Source organism: Agelaius tricolor, unplaced genomic scaffold, assembly GCF_023055355.1.
Source record: "Agelaius tricolor isolate 1412-34295 unplaced genomic scaffold, bAgeTri1.0.p SCAF_59, whole genome shotgun sequence".
NCBI lineage: Eukaryota > Metazoa > Chordata > Aves > Passeriformes > Icteridae > Agelaius > Agelaius tricolor.
The window spans coordinates 1,916,653-1,939,178 of record NW_027269319.1 but is presented as its reverse complement, the minus strand read 5'-3'; the positions used below and the strand labels follow the sequence as shown (position 1 = coordinate 1,939,178).

At 43.9% G+C, this 22,526-nt stretch overlaps 1 protein-coding gene and 1 pseudogene across 1 annotated transcript; one reads left to right on the top strand and one right to left on the bottom strand.

The window, feature by feature from the left end:
• LOC139605102 (coiled-coil domain-containing protein 171-like) overlaps positions 1-22,526 on the bottom strand; it is a 202,883-nt pseudogene that overhangs the window by 75,804 nt on the left and 104,553 nt on the right.
• LOC139605105 (serine/threonine-protein kinase RIO2-like) lies at positions 10,951-20,757 on the top strand. Its single transcript, XM_071456487.1, has 9 exons — positions 10,951-11,108; positions 11,786-11,902; positions 12,729-12,904; positions 14,445-14,533; positions 15,667-15,858; positions 16,254-16,347; positions 17,305-17,837; positions 18,752-18,848; positions 20,444-20,757. Exons 1-9 carry the CDS (start codon positions 10,976-10,978, stop codon positions 20,603-20,605), a joined length of 1,593 nt encoding a protein of 530 aa, XP_071312588.1. The 5' UTR covers positions 10,951-10,975; the 3' UTR covers positions 20,606-20,757.

Below are 22,526 nucleotides of genomic sequence, written 5' to 3'. Positions count from 1 at the left end.
TGTATGAGTAAAGCTTGTAAATGATGAGGAATCCTGAAAAGTGAGAAGGAACACGGCATCCTGCCTTTCCAAGGGGAACCTGGGCTGCTGAGAGTCCCTGCCATGGTGTAAGAGCTGTTAGAAGGAATGAGAGTAGAACCCACTCCCCTTTCCCTGGAAGTTGCTCCTGGGATTACAGGTTCTGGCAGCAAGCTGGCTAAAGTATGGTGTGGTAATGCTGCTGGTAGATTTTGGGGAACAAATGCTTTTTCAACCAGGACCTGGCTCATGAACAAACTGTCTGCATCTTCAAACAGCTTTGCTACAGCAGCAAGAGTTCCTTTTACAGCTGTGAACAGCAACCTGAACTGAACAGCCCCAGCAGAGCTGCAAATCCCCTCTGTCCATCCCCAGTGTATCACCTTTCTATTGAAATGAGCTTTGTGTGCACTCTGCCCAGGTTGGCGTCCCTCTGCTCCTGGCAGGAAAAGGATACTTCAAACAATCTGCATTAGTTTCACAGAGGAGTTTTGGAAACTCTTTTTCTCACTTAGCAAGAAAAATTCTTGGTTTTGTTTTAAAATAGTAGCTTATTTCAAGCTCATTTTGGAAGTGACTGGGTTTCTCTTGGTGGATAGAATTTACACACTGATAAACAGTGAAAATTTTAGATGGTCTGTTTGCCAGAATGTACAGGAAGAATTCAAATTTATCACGACTAGAAGTATTGGGCTAAAAGAAGTAAATGGATGACAATCTTTATCAAAAGGTTTTCTAAATTCAGTGTCTGATGTGCTGAAGCCTGAGCAGCAAGTCTGAGCCAGAGCTGACTTACAAGATGAATCCTGGGGTCATCAAGCCCATCAGTATTTAGCTAAAAATAGACTACAAAGACACTTATGCTAGCTCTGCATAACCTCATGAAGTTATCTGCAAGAAACGTATCACTTTAGGAAACTTTCCCAACTGACATGAACACGGGCTTCTGTAGGGTATTTTAGGGGAAACTCCTCCCAGCCCAGGCCTGAGCTCTGGCCGAGGCTGGCCCTGGCTGGTGGGGAAGTGTGCCATCAGACCCAGCAGTAGCTGTGCTAAGGATGCAATCAGGTCACTTTGCCCTTCTCGCAGCTGTTGCAGCACGGGCACCTCAGGCAGGCCTGCAACACACACACAGAGCTGAGAGGGGCCCTGCAGCTGCTGTGCTTTGGCAGGGCAGTCATTCATCCCCTCAACACAAGGGCAGTGGATTTCAGCTGCAAAGCCTCTCTTTGCAATGGGATTGCTTTTGCCCGGCAGCCTCCATGGGCAAGGGCTTTGTGGGAGAAGGGGCCATCTCAGCCTGTGTCCTGGAAACAGAGCCAGGAAAATGAGCAGATCCTGCTGCCTTCTGCTACTGCTGATCCTAGCAGCAACTCCCTGTCACTTCCTCCAGGGAACTTCACTCAAAGGGCTTCCATCATTTCAGCACTTGTGAGATCTTTTTGATTCCCAGTTCTCCAGCCTCCTTCTGGATTTTGGGGCATCTCAGCCCTTGTGTCCATGGCCCTTCCTTCATGCCCAGCCTGCAGCAGTCACAGTCACTGCTGCCTCCCCCTTGCTGCAGCTCATTTGCCAAAGTGCTGCCAAAGGCAGTGGAGCCGGCTCAGGATCCCTGCTGGCTTTTGGTCAGGGATGAGCTCCAGAGGGACACTTGGAGCGCTTCCTAAAGAGCTGCCCATGGGATGGGGGGCGGATTTGTCCTCCCCGGGTGGCTCCTGCTTGGATGCTGTGCTCAGTGGAGTCCGGGAGTTTTCTCAGCAGGCCTCTGCAGCGAGTTCTGAGCCAACGGGGGGCTCTGCTGCCAGCCCAAATCTGCGCTTCCCTTGCCCAGCCTGAGTGCAGGTGGGGCATGTGCTGGGCATGGCTGGAGATTTGCATGGCCAAAATCCTCCAGCATTTACATCTGCTCATGGCTTTGGGGAGCACAAATACAGAACACCCATCGCAGCTGACAAATGGCATTTCTTGCAGATTGCCACAGCCGCACTGCTGATCAACAAATACACGAGAATCAATTTCAGTTGAAAAATGTCATTTATTACAAATAGCTACACCCACATTGACAGTACAGAACAATACAAATCTCAGCTTAGGTTAAAACCAGGAATTCATTAGATTATTACAGCCAGTCTAGTTAAAAATATAAAAATACAACTTCAGTTAAAAAAAACCAAACTTATAGCCAACCTCTACAACAACTCCCTAGATACAGATGCAAATATAGATTAAATATTATAGATAACATACAACATGTATATAAACAGATATATAAGACAAACCTATCTATAAATACAAAAAAAATGTGCCAAGCTAAATATCCATACAAATGCATCAATACAAATATACAGCTGTACATCTCAATATATATGTAAATATAATTACATATATAAATATAAAAATAGACATATATACCAACACAAATAGCAATATCCCTCTTTAAAAAGACATATACCAAAAACTCCATCAATACAATTAGATACCTACACAACTGTATACATATGGAAATCTAAACACAGATATTACAACATACATAAGAAGCTAGATACACCTACACACAAATATGTAACTGCAAACGTGTATGTAAGTATTTGTACATATATACATAGTACATGTATAAATATAATAAGTATTGTATTTCTAGAAATATAGTAAGTATCATATGTATAGAAATATACCAATACAAATAGCAAGATATGTACAGATTGATGTAATTATCACTGCCTGTGTGCAAGTCCAAAGAACTCCAAGCAGAGGGATCCCAGCTCCCCCATCTTCAAAGCCTCTCCCTCGGTCTCCTCCTCCCGTGCAGAGCAGCTCTCCTGGACAGGTACAGCAGATGGGACATCTGGCAAGCAAGTGAGTATGGGCACGTTTCCCTTGGCAGCAGCTGCACTTCCATCAGGGAAGAGGAAATGTCAGAGCCTCCCCAGGAGGGTCAGAAAGAGAAAGCAGCCGAGCGGGCCAGGCTGTGGTGAGCGCAGCCGCGGCGGGACTGTCCTGCAGCCCCGGCAGCCGGGCAGAGCCGGCACAGCTCCCGGGCCCTGCTGGCACAGCTGCCTGGCCCAAGGACAGCCCCTGTGCCAGCCGGGGCAGCTGCGCTGAGCAGCCCCAGCACGGGCAGGGCCCGCTCCTGCCCCGCCGGGCACTGCCCACGGCCACAGCCCACGCCAGCCTCAGCCCCAGCCTGCCTCCCCGGGCCTGTGGCCTCAGCCGGGCTCTCTCCAGGCTGGCAGCAGCAGGTCCCCGTTCACTGCTCTTGCTGCCGGCCTTCAGCTCCTCCCTGCTGGCTCCCGTCAGTCTCCGGCTGTCCTCAAGGTCTTCCTTGCAGCTGTGGCCAAAGTGGATGCTCTGGAATTGCTTGCAAGGCCTGGCACAGCTGCAGTCCCGGAGCCCTCTGTGCTCCCTGCTGGCCCCCTCCATCCCCTCAGCCCCGCCATGCTCTCGCTGAAGCCCCAGCCCCCTTCAGTTTCTTCAGCCCCTCACAGTCCCTCTCACCCCCCTCAGTCCCTTCTGAGCCATCCCGTCCCCTGAGACCCGCCAGCCCCTCAGCCTGTGCCACTTCCCTGTCACCTCAGTGCCACCATGGCCCTCGGCTGCCCCACAGCCCTCAGCCCCAGCAGCAGCTCAGGGTCACCGTCCCTTCGGCGCCACCGCCCCCTCAGCCCCCTCAGCCCCCTCTGTCTCACCGTCCTCCAGCAGCTCCTCAGGGGACAGTGCCTGGGGCCAGCGGCAGCTCCCACCGCTCCAGGGACAGCCGGGGCTGGAAGTGCTGCTCCACCCGGCCCGGCCGCCAGCTGGGACCCAGCACAGGGACAGGGGACACAGGGGGCACCGGGGGAAAAGCAAGAGGTGAAAAAGGCAGCCGAGGGGGGAAAGAGCTAAAAATGCAGCCTAGGCCTACACAGCTCAATCTTTGCATCTAAAATTCCACATGCCTCTAACTAAATAACTACACACATTTCTAAATCTATATCTAAGCATCTAAATGTAAACATCTAAATGTAAGGGTCTAAATGTAGGTGTCTAAATGTAACTATAAATATACAAATGTAAATCTCAAAATCTAGAAATGTAACTAATTCTATCCCATCTATAACAATACAGATCTTTTTAACTGTATAGATGTATATATATGCACATATAAACACACCTCTATAAATCTATAAATTTAACTATATGGATATAGAAATAGAATTGTAAAATCTATAAATCTATGTATACATGAAGGGATTCCACCTGCCTGATGGTCACAGGCTCCCCCTCTAATCCTTCTTCCCACGCAGGACAGCCCTCCTGGCAAGGCAGATCAGGTGGAAATCTGGGAAGCAAAGGGAACACTGGGTCAATATTGGCCTCTGAGCATCTTTCCCTTGGGAGGTAACTGTCCTTCTATCAAAGTCTGTAAAAGATGGCCAGAAAGGCAGACTCTCACTTGGCAGTTTAAAGCCTGCTCTTCAAAGAGCCAGACTCCTTCCAAGTAAAGTTTTAAAGTTTTGAAGTATCCCAATACACTGAAAGCTCTCACAGTGCAAAGGGCCCCCACAAGAGCTTGAAACACAGACAGTGCCAGCTGCCACAAAGAAGCCCAGCCTGATTCTTTCTCTGTGCTGACAGAGACCTCAGTCCTCACTGAAATGGCTGAAGCTGAAGGTGCTGGGAGCTGAGTTATGAACTAGCACCGTTCCCTGCCATCTACAGCCTGCCCTCTGCAGTGAGCAACAGCTCCTCCAAAACAACCAGCAGCTCTGGGTCATCCCAGAGGGAAAGAGCTCCCTACCAGGCCTGCAGGCTGCACCAGCTTTGCTCAAGAATGCAGATCCAAAGTTCTCTCTCTCTCCTTTAGTTCTCGCTAATTTAAAGGGGTAATTTCAGTTTTTCCTTGAGCTACTGGATTTGCGACTGATGATTTCCTTGGCCTCAGAGCTTCTGCTCCTTGTATTTTTAATGTATCTCACTACAGCTATCAGCAGACTGTGGTACTACATTGATTTAATGCTTGGAGACAAAAAGCTCAGACTTCTACACTGACTTTTTGCTGGGCTTTTCCTCTCTTGCTTCAAGAGTCACTCAGTGTTGCCTCCAGAGCACTGACACCCTGCAGCAAACTTCTCCATGGACATCAGCACAAAACTGGGACACCCAGCTTGGTGACACAACTCCCACAAGGTCAGGTTTATTCCCTGCTCTCTTGCCACAGCAGAGGACTCAGTGTCAGAGCCTCTGGAGAAGCGTGGAGGGCAGGGCTCAGGCAGGTTGTGCCCGTGCAGGATTTGAACTCAAGGCACCAGGAAGCACCAAGCCTGCAGACAGGAACTCAACTCTTCTCATCTCCCTTGCTGCCAGAGGCAGGCTCAGAGCAGCCATCTCACACCTCTCTAAACCAAAGGGGGCTCTGTCCTTACCAAGCTCCTCGGGCTCCTGGGAATTGTTCTGCAGCTCTCGGTGCCAGGCAAAGCTCCCTCTGCTGCAGCTCTGTCCACAGGCTCTCCTCCTGAAGACTCAGGGGCAACATTAATATTCCCCTTGAAAGAGAAACAGAAAGGAAGAAACCCTTCTCACCACTTACACAAAACACCTGGTCCAATGGCTCACACACTTAATCCCTTGTTCCTAACAAGAACTCCGGGCCCCAAAGGCCTTCAACAGTCAAAAAGATTTGACTTCTCAAACACAGTCCAAAAGCTGTCAAAGCTGACAGGGTTGAACATGGGGGTGACACTGAACACGTGGAATGGCTGCTAAGGAAGGAGTCCTGCCAGCTCCTGGCACAGGGATGTGCTCCTCCCTCCACAGCCCTGAGCACAGCAGTCTCATCCAGGCTGCAGCTTGGCAGGGACAGCATGGGAACACACATCTCTTCCCACAGAGATGCCCAAGAGCAAGGGGACTGAGCTCTGCAACATGGGCAGCAAGACTGGCCAGTTTGCCCAGCTGAGGATTTCCCAGATGGAAACTGGACTGCAGGCAGCAGCTTCCTGAGAGGACAAGAAAGCTGCAGCTCCAGCCCAGCCCCAGCCACGGCTCTGGGAGCGCCTACACGCACGGCAGGGCTCACACAGCAGCAGCAGCAGCTGCAGCCCAGCCCTTGCTTTGCCTTGGCCTTCCCACCCAAAAGAGGCACAGCCCACATCTGCTGCTGCAACAGAGGCACCTCTGGCATGCCCCTTCCTGCAAGGGACATTTGGCCTTCAGTGCCCCTTCTCCAAACACTCTTCTCTTCTTTCCCATCAAACAAAGCCTCTTAGAACCTACAAGGCTTCCACTTCCTCACCACAAATGCCCCTGCACCAGGGATTCTTCCCAGGAAAACAAGCACCCAAACGTGGCCAACACAGGCTCACACCTTTTCATCCTTACTCAGGGATGACATTTTCATTCCCTCCTCTTTAGGAAGTCTTGCTTTACCAAGCAAAGCCTTCCCTGTCCATTCACAGCTGAACTCAAGAAGCTTTTCCTTCTCAGCCATGCAACAACATTCACAAGCTCTCAGTCCAGCCCCTTTCTTCCCTGCCCAATGCAGTTACCTGAGCCCAGGGAGAAAACATCTCCTCCAGCATCTCAAGTACCATGTCCAGATCCAGGGGTGGCAATTCCTTTTCCCCAGGAGTATATCCACAGCTGGGGGCTGTCCATGCTGCAGAACCTGCACTGCCAGCTGGAGTGCTGGGGGCTGAAGTGCCTGGCCTGGCTGCAGGAGTGCAAACACATTGGTCAGGCTCCACGATGTGTCTTTGGGACACAGAGCTCTGGTGCTGCCTTGCATCAAACATCACAGGAAGCACACAGCAACCTCTGTTCCAGAAATGCATTCAGACTTCCCAGGGGATTGGAGGAGTGAGTTCTTCCTCTTAAAAATATTTATCCTAATTGACATGTACATAGATTAAAGCATGGATTTTAAATCTGATATAGACACACACACACACACAGAAACACCTTATAATCACAGCCTTTTCCATTTTCCCAGCACCTTTGGGATTTGGCTACATTTGGTTTCTCATCACAAAAGACCACAGAAAATGGATTCATGCAGGAACAGCCAAGACCTGCAGACATGTGTGCTAAATTTGTACTGTGAGTTTTTTCTAAAAACAACCTTGAGGGTGAGGCCATATTCTGCAGCTGCAGCTGTTGTGGGGCACACAGAGCTCATTTCAATGGCACGCCTTGATTTGCAGGGCAGGCAGTCTTAAACATCTGCAATATTCTATCAGAGTCCTAGTTTGGCTTCATTCAAAGAAAGAGGAGAGTGCACCTAACACTGACCACTTGTTAGGCAATATCTTTCACCTTGCCCTTCTATCCCTTCACAGAGCCTGTCTGGAAATAAAACACCCAAAACATCCTCCAAATCTGCAGCAAGGACAGGAAAAGCAGGCAGAGAATCTTTCTCCTTTCAAGGTCCCCCTTCCTAGGCAACTTGACACTTTCTACCTGATTCTCACTTGAGATCTACCCATGATAGAGCACTGCAGGAAAACACTTTAAAGGGTCATTAACCAGGACCTGCTTGGAAAGCAAGGGTAGAAGCTCTTTCCCTCCCTGATGGGCTGCGGGCTGGCAACTGCTGCTCTGAAGATGTGCAGCTGCTCCTCTCTGGAGAGACCATGGAAGGGTTGTGATGGTCTATGGGAACCAGTAGGAATGATGAGCTCAGGCTGCATTTAAGCTTCATGGGAATCAGCAGAATGAAGAGCTCACAGTGGAGATGAAATTTGCCTGTGCCTGGCTTCTCCGATGAAACCCCAAGAAGTCCAGAGGAAGCAAACACCTCCTCCCAAGAAGCTAGGAAAACCTCAGAGTCCTGAGCCCTTGCACTTAGCCTGGAAGGGTCTGGAGGCAGCTCTGAATCCTCAGGTGAGGCAGCACTGAGGTCCTGGTATGAGAGCGCTGTGTAGCAGTGAGGGAAGGAAAAGGGAAGCAAAGGGAAGGCTGGGTCACTCTTGGTCTTTGGGTATGTTTCCCTTGGCAGCAACTGTACTTCTGTCAGGGAAAACAAAAGCTCCCTGAATTGGTAAAACTGAAAATCACGGACAAAGACTCTCTAACTAGTCAAAGTTTGAAAGTGGTATGTTCATTACACCGGCGGGTGGCACAGGGGAGGGACATTCCCAAAATGCGTGACCGCTGGCTGTGCTCAGCACAGCATGGCACGGCACAGAAGGTTCCAGCAGGACAGGGAAGGGCAAGGCAGGCAGGGATGGGCAGGGCAGGGCACTGGGAGCAGTGACAGGCTCTGTCCCCACGCTGCATCCCGTGCCTGGGTAACCATCGGGGACAGAGAGGAAGGACATTGCTCTGGCTTGGCTGCAGAAAGGATGAAAAGGGGGGGTTAGAAAACATTCATTTGGACTCCTTTTCAGCACACTAGCTGGTGTTATCTCAGCATGTCTGCCTGTCTTTCGCAGAGGTGGCACATTTCTCGTGATTTGGAGTCAGCTACATTAGCAGGAAGGGGCAGCAATTTTGTCAGCATTGATATCAAAGCCAAAGTGCTGCCCCATGGATGGATGTTGCTTTCTTCCAGGGATTTCTGGCCTAGAGTTGTAGTGAACCCACGCTGGTGTCTTCCCAAACAGCATTGCCTTTTTTTTTCCTCAGGAATCACCTCTTCTTTTTCTTTCCCCCATCTGGGGAGAGCTCCAATGCAAATGCCTCCTGCAGCCAACTCTTGTCACTGCAGACTGACAAAGGAGATCTTGCAGTGGAGAGAGACTCCCTAGAGCTGCTGTGGAGAGCTGAAGGGGGAAGCTTTGTCCCTTAGTCTTGAAGTCTTGTTGGGGAGCTGCTTGTGCTCTGGGGGTTGACACCAATGATGTTTATCCAAGCCTTGCAGGTTTATTCCTGAGCTCCCTGACACACCACAGAGACTTTGGGGTCATCATATCGGCAAACAAATTTCAGTCTGGGCACTTCTTGAAATGCTTCAATTATTCTTTTTTTTTGCTTTTCTGTAGAAATGTTGTCATCATCTATTCCTTCCAGAGAATATTTTCCTACTTCTTGGGGAATTCCTTTTGCTGCCCTCCCAGATCAGGCCATTTCCCCGGGCTCCTTCCCAAAGTGAGGTGTAGCCCATGGCCTCCACTCTCCAGCTGGAACAGAAGGAAGCACAGAGTTTGCTTTTGTGGGAGAGGAGCTTCCCTTTCCTGCCTGCTTTCCCTTTGGGACAGGTTGGTGTGTGCTCATGTGATAAAGGCAGCTTTAAACTCTGAAGCAGTTGTGTTTCAAACTGCTCCCTTCTCAAGCTCTTCTGTGGGTATCCTTGGACAAACGCCTCTTGGTGGGAGCTCCCTGTGGCAGGTTAAGGTAGGAGGTTGATATTTCAGGGTTGTGACTGCTGAAAGCAGCTGGTTTCTGGAGGTGTCCAGAGCTGGCAGTGGCTCCTTTTGTCACCTGCCTGCAGAAAAGGAAGTTGCAAAGTGGGAATTTCATTGGTGGAGATGGCCACCAGGGGTGTTTGCCAAGAGATGGGCTGGCAGAGAGGCAGGTCTCATGCTAAATTGGCTGTGTGTTTGTTTTGATGGTGGAGAGGGTCAGAGATGCAGACGCAGACACCAGCTGAAGGAACGGTGTAATTTTGCACTTTTGCATTTTTGTAATGCAAAAGTGCAAGAAAGAGTCAGGAAAGGATAAGCTAAGCAATGCACCTCAGCATTATTCCAAAAGGGTGCCTCTGGTGATTAAGGAAGGTACATCACCAGGTACCCCAATGCTTTCCCCTTCATCCAGAGCTGCACATCAGCTGGGGGAAGCTGTCCCAGCCAAGCCCTGCAGAGCCATGGCTGGGAACTGGGAAATCCTGCGGTGCCTCCACCTTTGCTGGCCACGAGGCTTCCGAGTGCGCTGTGAGAGTAGCCCGGCTCTGATAGTGCTGGATGAGCAATGTGCCAGAGCTTCTGCTGGGGGGACAGCTGGTTTCATTCTCCTCTCGGCTTTCTCCCCGAGCCTGCCCAGGGCTCAAGGAGGAAGCAAGGCCAGGTATGGCCTTGTCCATTTTCCTCATGCAGAAAGGTGAAGACATGTTTCACCGGTGAATGGATGCAACAATCCTTTTGATAGTAATACTTGAGGCAGATACATAGACCATTGGGTTGGGAAGGGCATCCAGAGGGCAGCTTTGGCTCAGGTCCTGTTGTTGAGTGTCCTGGTTTAGGGCAAATTTGGTGGAGAATTTCCAAATTAGGGCCCCTCCAGTAAGCAAACCCACATGTCCCCTCCCCCCAGCCGGTTCAGAAAGGATTCCTCGGAGAGGAGTGGAAAGAACCTGTTTATTTAATAGGCACAGCACCCCCCAGCACACAAAATGAACAATACCGGATGGCAACACTCTGAAAAGAGATGACAAATTCAGAAAGTCTCTCTTGGGGGTGGTCACTCTGTTCTCAGTCCCTCCGGCGTTGGGGCAGCTGCTGCAGGCCACAAGGTGCAAACTCTCGGTGTTTCCCAGGTCCCAGTCTGGACCAGGTTTGAAATGGTCGGAAAAGGAAAGGAGAAACAGTCCAGGAAGAAATTGGACAGTTTAGCTAAACTAGCTAATGAGCAAAAGCAAGCAGAAGCGAAGCAAGCAAGAGCGAGAGAGAGCAAAGCAAAAAGCAAAAGCAGAAAAAGCAAAAGCTGCAGTCTCTGTGTCCTGCCAGGCTGATCAGAAAACCAAAACAAAACTTTCCCTCTTCAGAGCCAGTCTTAAAGGTACAGAACATAATATCCAACATTAACAGAACACATGAATGGGGATACAAGCATCATAACGTCACCCTAGGACAGCTGCCAAGGAGCAGTGAAGCAAGTGGAAAGGTTTGTTAAGGCTTAAAACATAGAAAGTTAAGTCTTAAAATCTGTAGTCTTTAAAAATTGCCTATTTGAAAAGAGATTTTACTCTTGAGCAGGATCTGTATTTCATTGTACTTCAACACAGTGCGGAGAGATCTCTTTTTAATTACTCTTTTAGGTGGAAATGGGCATGAAGAACCATGAAATAGTTCCTGCTAGCTTAATTGCTTCCCTTGCCAGCCTTAAACATGGTGGCTGTAATAAAATTTTTAGAGAGCTGGCGAAGCACAAACTTCTGGCTTACGAACGAACTAAAAGTAAGTTTGAATTTTTGTTGGACTCCCCTTCTTATCTTGTCCCCAGTGCCTCACAGTGGCACCTGCCCAGCAGGTTGGGATGTAGGAGTGCCCAGAGTGTTTGCTTTGCCTTCTCTTGCACTCAGCCTGGAAGTGTGGGTTTGTGCAGCACCAGATGCTGTGTCTGCTTGTATCTTTAGAAGTAAGAGACAGAAAAAAGATGAAGAGTTAACTTTCTTTTTTGCTCAGAATAAGGTAAAAAGAATCATCACTTGAAGCAGTGTTCAAGTGTGTGTAGGAGTCAATCCAAGTGAGTGATATCCTCACAGTTCTGGAACAGACTGCACAATCCTTGGACATTTCACTGCCTCAGGAATAGCTGCTAAAGCAGTATTTGTTATCTAACATCTGATAAGGTGGTCCAGGCCTTTCCCTATTCCCTTCAGCCTTTTAGTTGGATCTGGCCCTGCAAACACAGTGGGGATGTCTGTGTTCTCCCTCCCAGTTCTTCCGAGGATTGAGGGTTGCTCCAATCCAATTTAAACGTTTTCACCATTCAGTCAAATGGGGCTGGTAAGAGCCAAGGGGTGAAATATTACTTGGGTGCTGTGTACTGCAAGAAACAAGACTAAATTGAGATTTATTTTAAATAGTATGTGTGCATAACAAGGAGTGAAATGTGTTTTATTTTTACCCAGCTGTCCAGGGTTATCGGTTAACTAATGCAGGATATGATTACCTGGCTCTGAAAACTCTCTCTTCCCGACAAGTCATCAGTTCTGTGGGGAACCAGATGGGTGTTGGCAAAGAATCAGGTAAAGTCAAATAACATTTTTTTTTTATTTTTTAAAGCAAACATATCTGTAATACTGCAAATATTTTGCTAGAAACTAGGGGAGTTTTCCTCTGGATAGGCAGATCAGTTAATCTGTCAAACACCGAGATGTATTTGAACAGAGCTTGTTCAAGTGCTCTGTGAGGCTTCTGGCTGCATTTGAATATTTTTTTACAGCAGTGTAATTGCATTTTGCCCAATTTGTTCATTTCTTAGTTCATTATTTAAAAAGGTACTTTGCAGGCAGGTGCTGCTTGTGTTGTGCTTTGTGAAAAGTTTCAAACCATTTAACAAAAAGATAATTTCAGCTTTTTCATCCCACTTAAAGATAAGGTAGTAAAGTAAAATAGGCTCAAAACTATTGGAACACTGTCTTGGTTCCTGCATGTTCATGTAGTTTGACACAGAATGTGACTTTTGTAATTGGAGAAGGGGATTATTTGGGACAAATACTAGAAATGAAGTTTAGGGTATTTGTTAACACTAAATTAGGAGTCTGGTCCCTTGGGTTGTCTGTCCGTTGCTCAGGAAGGAAAAGCTCTTCCAGGATGTAGTTAAAAGCACCAGAGCACTGAAAGATACTTCAGATCCCATCAGCATTTCTTCTACTGGAGTACCATGAACTCTTTTAACAGTAATTTCTTTGTGTTCAAACTTTTGATACACATTGTGTAATTAGCTGCCTTTGCTAAAACTTATGGGTCAGAAAGGGTGAGGAGTGAGGTAACAATCTTTCACTGCACTTTTTCATCTGGCTTGTTAGATATGAGTAATTTCTTAGATCTGTGCTGTGACATATTTTCTAGATATTTATATTGTTGCCAATGAAGAGGAGCAACAGTTTGCACTGAAATTGCACCGTCTGGGGAGAACCTCCTTTCGCAACCTGAAAAACAAACGTGACTACCACAAGCACAGGCACAAAATGTCCTGGCTGTACTTGTCCCGGATAGCAGCAATGAAGGAGTTTGCCTACATGAAGGTAAGTGGCCATTCACACAGAGCCAGCAATGGTAGGACAGGCTACAAGATGCTTCTCAGGCTGTCTTTTGATCACTTTGTGTTCACAGTACTGGCAGGATTTATGCTTCATTTTTATCTCTCCCCTAATGGACCTAAAGTATACATTTCAGAAAGTTTCAATGCAACATGCTTTGTACACTTCCCAGTGCCAAAATTAAGCTTTGCCATTGAAATCACATGGAACAGATTCAGGTATCATGAGAGAATTTCAAATTAATGATGTTATTTATGGATAGATAATCTATATATCACCAGTTCTGCAGTTTTTCCTTCAAAATTTATTGCATAAACTAGGAAGCAGTTGTCGTTTCTTAAAATTAACCTGGTTTTTATTTTACCAAGCTTTCACGTGTTGCTGTGCTGTTGAGGGAAATCTTTCAGATCAAAACTAGTGTTTTGATCTAAAAAGGCACACTTAGTTCTGTGCTGTGAGAAAAGATTTAATTTTACTGCTAATCCTGATTTCTGTGTTTTTTTACCTGCTTCAAAAAACCACAGGTATTGTATAGTGATGAAAGATGATAGCCGAAAACTAATTACTCATAAAAACCTAATTTTCGTTTCTCCTTTTGTGTTATTCAAGAGTAATACTTACATGAAATTATTTTCTTGTTCTTGTAAATAAAGAACCGTGATTAATTGTCTCAGTGGCCTCCACAGAGAGAGAAAGAACTAACACCATCATTTAGATGCTCTGTCCAGGTGGTCCGGCTGGTAAAACCTTATGTGGTCAGAACTTGTAGGAACGTTATTGTGGGGTCAGGTTCCCTGAGCAGAGGACTGGGGGAGGTTTAATTGAGTGCTGAAAAGAAGAAGTACTTAAGTAACAAAAACTGCATTTATGTTGCTTTAACTTAGGACCCTCTAGAAAAGTTCACTGGTAACAGAATGAGTAAAAACAGAATGAACCTGTAAAAAAGTTGAGTGGATCCAATGAATGACTAAATTTGTGCTAGAAAATGCAAACAGGAGAGCTTGAAAATATTATGACTTATCTTTGGTTAATCTTAGTGTGGTATAAAGCCGATTATTACTGTTTAGGAATGAACTTGTGTTCACATACACAAACAAACACATGCTTGTGTTTACAGCAACTGAGTATAGATTGGCTAATCAGGCAGCAGTGTATTGGCAGCAGCTTAGTGCGGAATTCTTTTCTAATGCCAAGAACCCCATTTCCTATTTCTATTACTGATTCCACAGGCTAATGTACCAGGTGAGGTTGTGTCATTTCTCCAGTTTGTTGTGATTTTCTTCTAGATGCATGATAATTAAACTGTAGGCAGTGCACTCAGTGTCTAAACTTCTGAATTTTATTGTCTTTGCAGTGGGAAGTCCAATGGCTGTGAGGCTGTTTTCCTTCCTAGGCACGTGATTTGGGCAATATATACTGCTATCACAGTGATATGTACAGCTTACCTTAGGTGTGGGTTTGTCAATATGTGTAATGTTTCCCTAACAATTTAATTTTAATTTTTCACTGTGTTGTCTCTTTCCAGGCTTTGCACGACAGAGAATTTCCTGTTCCAAAGCCCATAGACTACAACAGGCATGCAGTTGTTATGGAACTTGTTGATGGATATCCTTTGTAAGTAGTGAAAGCTTGAATTCTCTGTGTTACAGAGACCCTGGCAACCTTAGAAAAAGTAACAGGGTTAGGGTTTTTTCTTGTTTTCTACAGAGAAATTGCACATTCTATACGTTACTTTGTATATAGAGTATTAATATCCCTCATGTTCTGAGCTCCACTTTGTGATCCTTGCTCTGTTAATACAGGTGAGTTTGTAACTCAGTTCTGCACTGTTTATAACAGACTACCATGTATAATCTGGTTTTGCATCTTTGAGAAGGATTATTTTGCTTGAGCTTTTCAACCTCTAGAAATATTAAATATTATTGAGGTTTTTAGGTTAAGGGTTGGTTTGGATTTGAATGCAAAAGCATTCAAAACCAAAACCTGTCTCTTTCATACAATAACCCAGGTCTAATCCAGAGATTTAAAGTTTCTAGTTACAGAACAAACCAGTCCATTGTGTTGTATAGGATTCAAGATCTTAAGTTTAATCAAAAGGGAAATAATTCCAAAGTAAAGCAGTTGAAAAATAATGTGGAAAAGACTTCCCACCCTCATTTGTTAAATAATTCCACATCCATTGTGTAAACAGAACACTTAAAGTTCCTTGTGGCAGTCTGCAGTGGAAATATAATTTTTGTTCTTTTCCTAACATAATCTAGAAAATCTGATTTTGTATAAGAAAATGCCACGAGCCATTTGAATTTCAGCGTAAAAAGATTTAGCTCCTACTGACATGATAAGATTACCTAAAACAGGAAAAACATAAAAGTTTGCTGGTCCATTATTTACATAATGCATTATGACAGCAGTGCTCAGTGGGAGACAGTGAGTGAGTTCAGGTGAGGTTTAGCCTGGATATATTGGGGTATTTTCTCCTCTTAAAGACAGAGAGGCAGTGGCACAAGTTGCTTGGGAAGGTTTCACTGTCTATCTCCATTCCCAGAAGTTTTCTATCCCAACTAGACAGAGACCTGAGCAGTCTGGTCTGGTCTCTCTCTTTCAGGAGAATGCTGGACCAGAAACTTGAGGGCCCTTTTAATTTGAATTACTCTGGCATTCTGTCAAATGTATTTCATATACTTTATCTGTATTTTTAAATGAAGTCTTTCAAGGTTGAGATTATTTAATTTTACTTAACTTTTCAGGTGCCAGGTGCGCCAAATTGAAGATCCAGCTGCCGTCTACAGTGAATTAATGGACCTGATTGTAAAACTTGCCAATCATGGTCTGATCCATGGGGATTTCAATGAGTTTAATCTCATCTTGGATAATAACGATCATGCCACTTTGACTGATTTCCCTCAGATGATGTCAACATCACATGCAAATGCTGAATGGTAAGTTTAGATCCAAAGGTGTTTTCCAGGTGAATCTGGCAAATGCTGATGAAAGCAAACAGTCAACCATGACTTGTTTCCATAAGTCTTCTCCTGAATCTTTTTCTGTGAGTGCTGTGATGCAGCACAAGTAATGTTCCAAACAAAGAATGAGTAGAAATGTCTCTGTGTCTCTGCAGAATAAATATGTGATTAATTGCTTCTCAGAGATAATAGTGTTTGGTTAAGTGACACTCTGGATACAGAAATGAACTGTATCCAGTTTCTCTTCCTAGCCTTTTGACTTGAGATTACTAATGGAAATAATTTTCAAATAAAACCATGTAGGGTAAATGCTTCTTATTGCAACAGACTTCACTGATTTTTTGTTTGTACAATTCTGTATTTTTTTACAGGTATTTTAACAGAGATGTTAACTGTATTAAGGAGTTCTTCAAGAAACGCTTCAACTGTGAGAGTGAGCTCTTCCCAACCTTCAAAGACATCAGGTAGAAATGACCAGATGAATTTGAGTTCTACTTATGGCACTAGTGTTGGTATTCTGAGAAAAGTGAATTCCTGTGAGAGATGCCTGTGGGAGAAATAAAAAAAATAGGCCAGACTATATAATTGTAAGTTACATTTTTCTCATTACTATTGTGTTTTTCTCAAAGTTACTGTGAGTGGTTTCCAAGTGTGCTTTAAAATCCTGTGCTGCCTTGTCTTCCTGCAACCAAGAAAGAGAGGTCAACCTGAAAGCTTGATCCAAATGGTGAATGTCCAGGAAATTTTAACAGTGATGCAGAATCAGCCTGTTTGATTTTAATTAACAGTTAAATAATCTAATATATTGAAGATTAATCTGGGTTTCTGTTTCAAAATTATTTTAAACGCTTGTAAATAGAGTGGCTGCCTCCTTAGGATTATTACATTTAAACTTCTAGAGTCTTTTGATCCTTCTGAAAAGTAAAATTACTTTTCACTCATTTTAAGACCAAAACTTACACTGAAACTGTGTAAAGAGACCTAAACTGTTACAATGAAAACGGGTTTATTTCATTCTGAGCACTTTACCCAAGGAGTTCCACACTTTAATCAGCCTTTGTATGTCAGACCCTTTAGTATTCTGTTTGCTTAAGCATGATTTGAACTTAAGCCAAAAAGTTATTCCTGCTAAAGTAGAACAATTTCCTGAAAAAAAAAAAACCAAACCACTATAAATGCAGGTTATGGAGATGCTATTATCTTCTGGAGGAGTTTTCTTCTCTTGGATTACATTCTAAGTTAGTATTTCACCTAAAGCTCAGCACCATCATGTATTTTGTGTGATTCAACAGTGTATCTTTTTTGTTAATAGTGGGTAATTTTAGTCTAGCTTGGTTAGCATTTTAAACCCAAAATGTAGTATATTGGTAACTTGGCTTATTAAATTTAGCATATTAAAAGAAAACATTTTTTTTCCACGGGAGAGAATGTTCTCTTGATAAAGAGATTGCTGCCAGTGGCTATGCAAAGGAGATGCAGGAAGATGGTGAACTGCTTTACCCTACAGGTTCTGATGAGGATGACAATACAGAGGTGTTAGAACTTCCAGAGGATGCTGAGAAAGAGCTCAACTTCTTCAGCAGAAATGAACAGAACAGTGAAGACTTCACATGTGAAGCGGGTGATTTCTCTGAAAGCAGAGCCTCTGACAGCGCTGCAAGCAGCAGTGAGGAGGAGGCTGATACAGCTAAAAGCAGGGAAAATACACAAAGACTAAATATGGCAGAGTTGAGTTCAGCCTTGGAAGAAGATGAAGGGCCAGCTGTGCCTTGGAAGTCCAGTGAAGATGCAGAGAGTTCTGCAGTTACTTCTTTTAAGGGCAAAAGACTAACTGAAAATGCTGCTGAACTGGAAGATCAGGCAGGTCAAGGAGGGTGCCGTGAGGCTAAGGAGAATGAAGAGGAGTGCCCTGAGCTGGTCAATTCAGCTTTAAATGAGGAATTCAGTCATTACAGGTAAAGATTCACATTTACTGTCTAGAAGTCTGGCCCTTTCCTTGGCCCCAAAAATGGATATGTGTCAAGTAGCTCTAGAAGGAGTGCTCTTCAGCTGCCCTTGTTTAAACTGAAGACTAAAAATTAAATTTATTTTGAAAATATACCAGTAAATACCCCTCCTGTTGGTGGTGTGGTTGTCCACCTCTGTTGTATTTATCTAATGAGAAAACAGGTTTTGAACTTCAAAGACCAACCTATTTTCTGTGGTGGATTTTTTCCCCTTTTTCTTCATTTCAGCTAATATTGACAATGAAGGAGTTCTTGATGTTAAAATCCTGCTTCTAAATAACTTCCCTGAGGAAGTTTAAAATTCAAATACTTTGTGTCAAAGGCAAATGTTCTGCTACTCACTCAGCTGAAGTTATCAAGAACAAGCCTGCTTGGAGTGTTTAATTCAAATATATTGTACTGTATGTTGTTCCAGCTTTTAATTCCTTTCCTGACATACTTAGAAATTCCTGCCTGCCTTTGCACTAACCCCTTGTGTGTGAAGTTATATTTCTTGAGGTTGCCAGCCCACCATGTATGTGGATGCAGAGATCATACTCCTCCTCATTTGTTTTTGCTTTTCAGTTAAATACTGTCAAAACGTGCAGGATCTGAAGTGTTTTAGTGCCCTGAGGTTTCTCTTCTTGTGCTCGATACTTACATGGCTGTTGTGCAACAAATTCTTCTTTCACAAAATGCCTGTCTTGAACAACCAGTGTTAATGTTTAAGCTGGTTGTTTAAACATGTAGTGTTTAAAACTTGCATGTTTTGTTGCAAGTTTTCAAGTTGTAGCCCAGAAAGTGAAAACTCAAAGAGGGTGCTCATAAAAGCAAAGGTGTGTTTATCTTGCTCATGAGATAATACATTGATTTTTGTGTTTCAGTAATGAAGAGTGTATTGTTCCCATTGCTGGGCCCAGGACAAGGACTAAGAGCATCACATCAGTCAGAAGTGTTGGGAGCTGTTCAACCATTCCTCCAGTAAATATTATTTTGTTATGTTGTCATCTACTTTACCCTCAGACCATCCTAAATTGCACATAACTGTTAGCCCCTGTTTCTGAAATTCTTCTCTGGCATGAATCATCTTTAAAAACAGTTACCATCTACCTCTCCAGTGTGTATCTCCATTCCCACATTAAATTAGGACTGATACTGCTGTAACTGCTTACAGGGAGTGCTTTCCAGCACTCTCCTTCATATTTTGCTTTTTGGTCTCTCACTGAAGCTCCATATCAACACTAACAACTCTCATTTACCCAATAACTAATTCATATTAATATCTGGTAATGCACTAACAGCATCAGTTCATCCATTTCTGTTGCTAGCCACAATTAATATTTTTATTTTGAATGTGGATACTTGAGTCTAGATTTAATTTTGCCTCTCTCACCTCTCTTCTTAGAGATTTCTCACATTCTTTTCTGGAAGATTTCTGGGAACTCACCTTCAACAGAGATCTCTTTGGCAATTTGAATTTGACCTTCTGAATTACATAAATCAGGACATTTTCAGCAGAATTTAATGTGCTTTTCTTCAACCCCAGAGCAGGCAGCAGGTGATACGTCTACTTGGTATCAGGAATTTAGGAACACATATAGGATGTGATGGTGGAAAGACTGATGGGTCTTTCTACACCAAGTGCTGCAGTTCAGCAATAGAATTTGGTGAACTTACATTAGATTACATGTCGTAATGGTATCTGCCTTGCAGAATTTATTCTAGCAGGTGTCTAGCAAGATTCAACTCCACCATAGTTAAATAGATGAAAACAATTTGATTTCTCTTTTTTGTCCAAGAAAAAATACACAAGTGTGCAATTGGCATCAGTGTGGCAACTTGAGCTGGGACCATGCCACAATCTGCAAAATCATGGCTTTGTTTTTGTTGTGGGCAGATACTGCCATCACAATGGAGAGCAGAGTTCAGAATGAGCCACAGTGCAAGTAACAGATGAGATTTCATAGAACTACTCCAGCTTGTTGGAATGGGAAAACCTGGAGGAGGAATTATAAATCACTAATTCCCCTTCTCTCTTAGCCACATTTGTGTTGCAGAGTTGTTGTTTTCTGTTAGAATCAGTCATATTTTTGTAATCTAAACTTCAGAATAACCAGGGTGCTAAAGAAACAAGCACAAGCCTAACAATTACTGCTGGGCGTGGAATATTCTGCGGTATAATCAGCTTCCACATTTTTGTGTAAGGCCTGTTTCTGCACTGAGAGGTGTGGGTCCTTTAGCATCTCAGTGGGGAACACATTTGAAGATTAACTTCAAAATTATAAAAATATTTAAAATTCTATTTATTGTAATGAAGATTATCAGAGCACACACACAGCACTCCGTGCAGACCTTGTCCATAGCAGAAAATCTCCTTTTTCAGTCAGTTGAATTGTTTTATGATTTTCTTACAAGGATAGAACTCTGTTCATTTCTAGAGTCAAGGTGAACGTCATGAGTCATGAATGTTCATGCTGAAAAAAAAATTCTGAAAAAATTCTGACATCATGTCATGTCATGTTGTACTGCTAAATGATTTAAAGAAGTTTCGATGACAAATGCGTGTTTGTTTGTAGGAGCTGGTGAAACAGAAGATAAAGTGTCAGCTGACCAAGCAGCAGAAATCTGCTCTGAAGCAACGGCTGCAAAAAGGGGAGGCAAATATTTACACCAAGCAACGTCGAGAAAATATGCACAACATTAAGTCAAGCTTGGATGCAGCCAATTTCTGGGGATAATTCATTAAAGCTCCTGTGGAACATGAGGAATGTATACAGCTAAAAGGATCATGCTAATTTACCAATAATCCTTTTATGTAAAGGAGCAATCTCTTCTATGCAAACTAGATGTTTTACTGTCAGTTAATAAATCTTATTCTCATTCCTGTAAATTTGACTGGGAGGTTGTGTTTTGTGTTTCTAGTCAAAACTGTTGACTGTAATTTACATTCTATCAGTAGTATTGATTAAGATTATGACAGGAATTTCCTGCAGTGTTTTGTCATAACTGAGTTGTGGTGTCTTTGTTGTGCAGAGGCACAAAAAGCCTTTTTCTTCAATTGTAGATGCACAATTATTTCCATAAATGTAAAATGGAAATAGTTTCTGCTAAGTTAGCGAGAGGTGACGTTACTTTCTTTTAACTTTTCTTCCAAAACTTGGGGACTTAGTTGGATGTAACAAAACCTGATTTCATTGGCTGAAATAATCATTTAGTGCACGATGTGTCTTGTCTGCTGGAGCTTAGAAACATAAATAGTAGAAATCATTAAAATATTTATTGGCACAAGCACATTTTGAAGTGCTGTTCTACAAAACAATACTAAAGCACAAAAAACCCTACTGCCATCCAACTACTTTATTCTGAAGATAAAAGTAGCTTACAGTAGATGCAAAAAGTTAATCTTAAAATAATAATGAAATACAACTGACAGAGATCTCTAAAAGCAGTATTCAGCAGTCATTTAGAATTTTTTCAATATTTTGCTTGGCAGAGTGTTTATCCCTCATATGTCACTGCCATTTGCACAGAGTGCTATCTCAACACGATTCCATTAATATTTCTGTTTTAATCATCAGTACTGGCAGAGCTGACCAACAGGAATTTAGTCTCATTTGTGTATCCATTCTGATTAGTTTTGGAGTTGTTTGGTTGATGGTTTGTTGGTTTGTTTTGTTTTTTTAATATTCAGTGTCTTCACATGACCTGGACAGTACTCAGTAGGCAAGAAACCCCAAAACATTAACAAACCCTAGAATACAATCCCTACAGACACAGTGCTCATTCTTAGCGCCAGGAGCCCTTCACAAACACCAGTACATTTATCTTTCTAGTCACCATAAGCAGATGACACCGGCAGTTTATATACAGACACAAATGGGACGGGGCCACTGGGATCAGCGTCCTGAGCTATTTATTTTCAGCATCAGTCTCATTACAGGGTTATGGCAATGAAGAGATGCTAACAGCTCGCTGGTCAGGCAGCAGGGCAAAGAAACTTAATGTTACAACATACCATAAATGTGTCTCAGCCAATTACATAGAGCAAAAGCATACTGACAGTAGTTCTATCCAATCACCTTAAGCACACGTAGCTTTGGTTAAAACAATAGTGGCCTATTCTCAAACGGCTTGTTTATAAGAGACAACGAATAAAGCTCTATTCATAAGCATAACCTTCTAGATATATACTAAATAAACTTGTTGCAACTTAGAAAGGCAAACTACACAGCTCTATTATTCTATTTCTCACGTCTTCTCTACCGCTTAGATATCTTTTTTCTGCTGTTTTAGCACTTCACAATTCCTGCTGCATCTGAGGCCTATCTTTTGTACCACCTTCCCAAAACCCTCTGGTTTTTATGGATTCCCACAGCAGACACTGCTGCTGTTCTACAAGTAACAGGAAGTGATGTAACTGGCAGTTTAGGGTGTTAAATGTGAAAATTCCAAATTCTCATTTTTACTGGCACTCACTGGCACTGGATATTCTCACCTGCGGCCCCCAGCTTCCTCCACTCTACCACTCTGCCAGGATGCAGCAGCGGCTGAAGCCTTTCCCCGCCAGGAGCCGAGCGGTGCCCGGGGATGGCCGCGGGATGGGGAGGTGGCGGTGGCTCTGGGCTGCCTGGCGGGGCCGCAGCAGCCTCACCCGCTGGC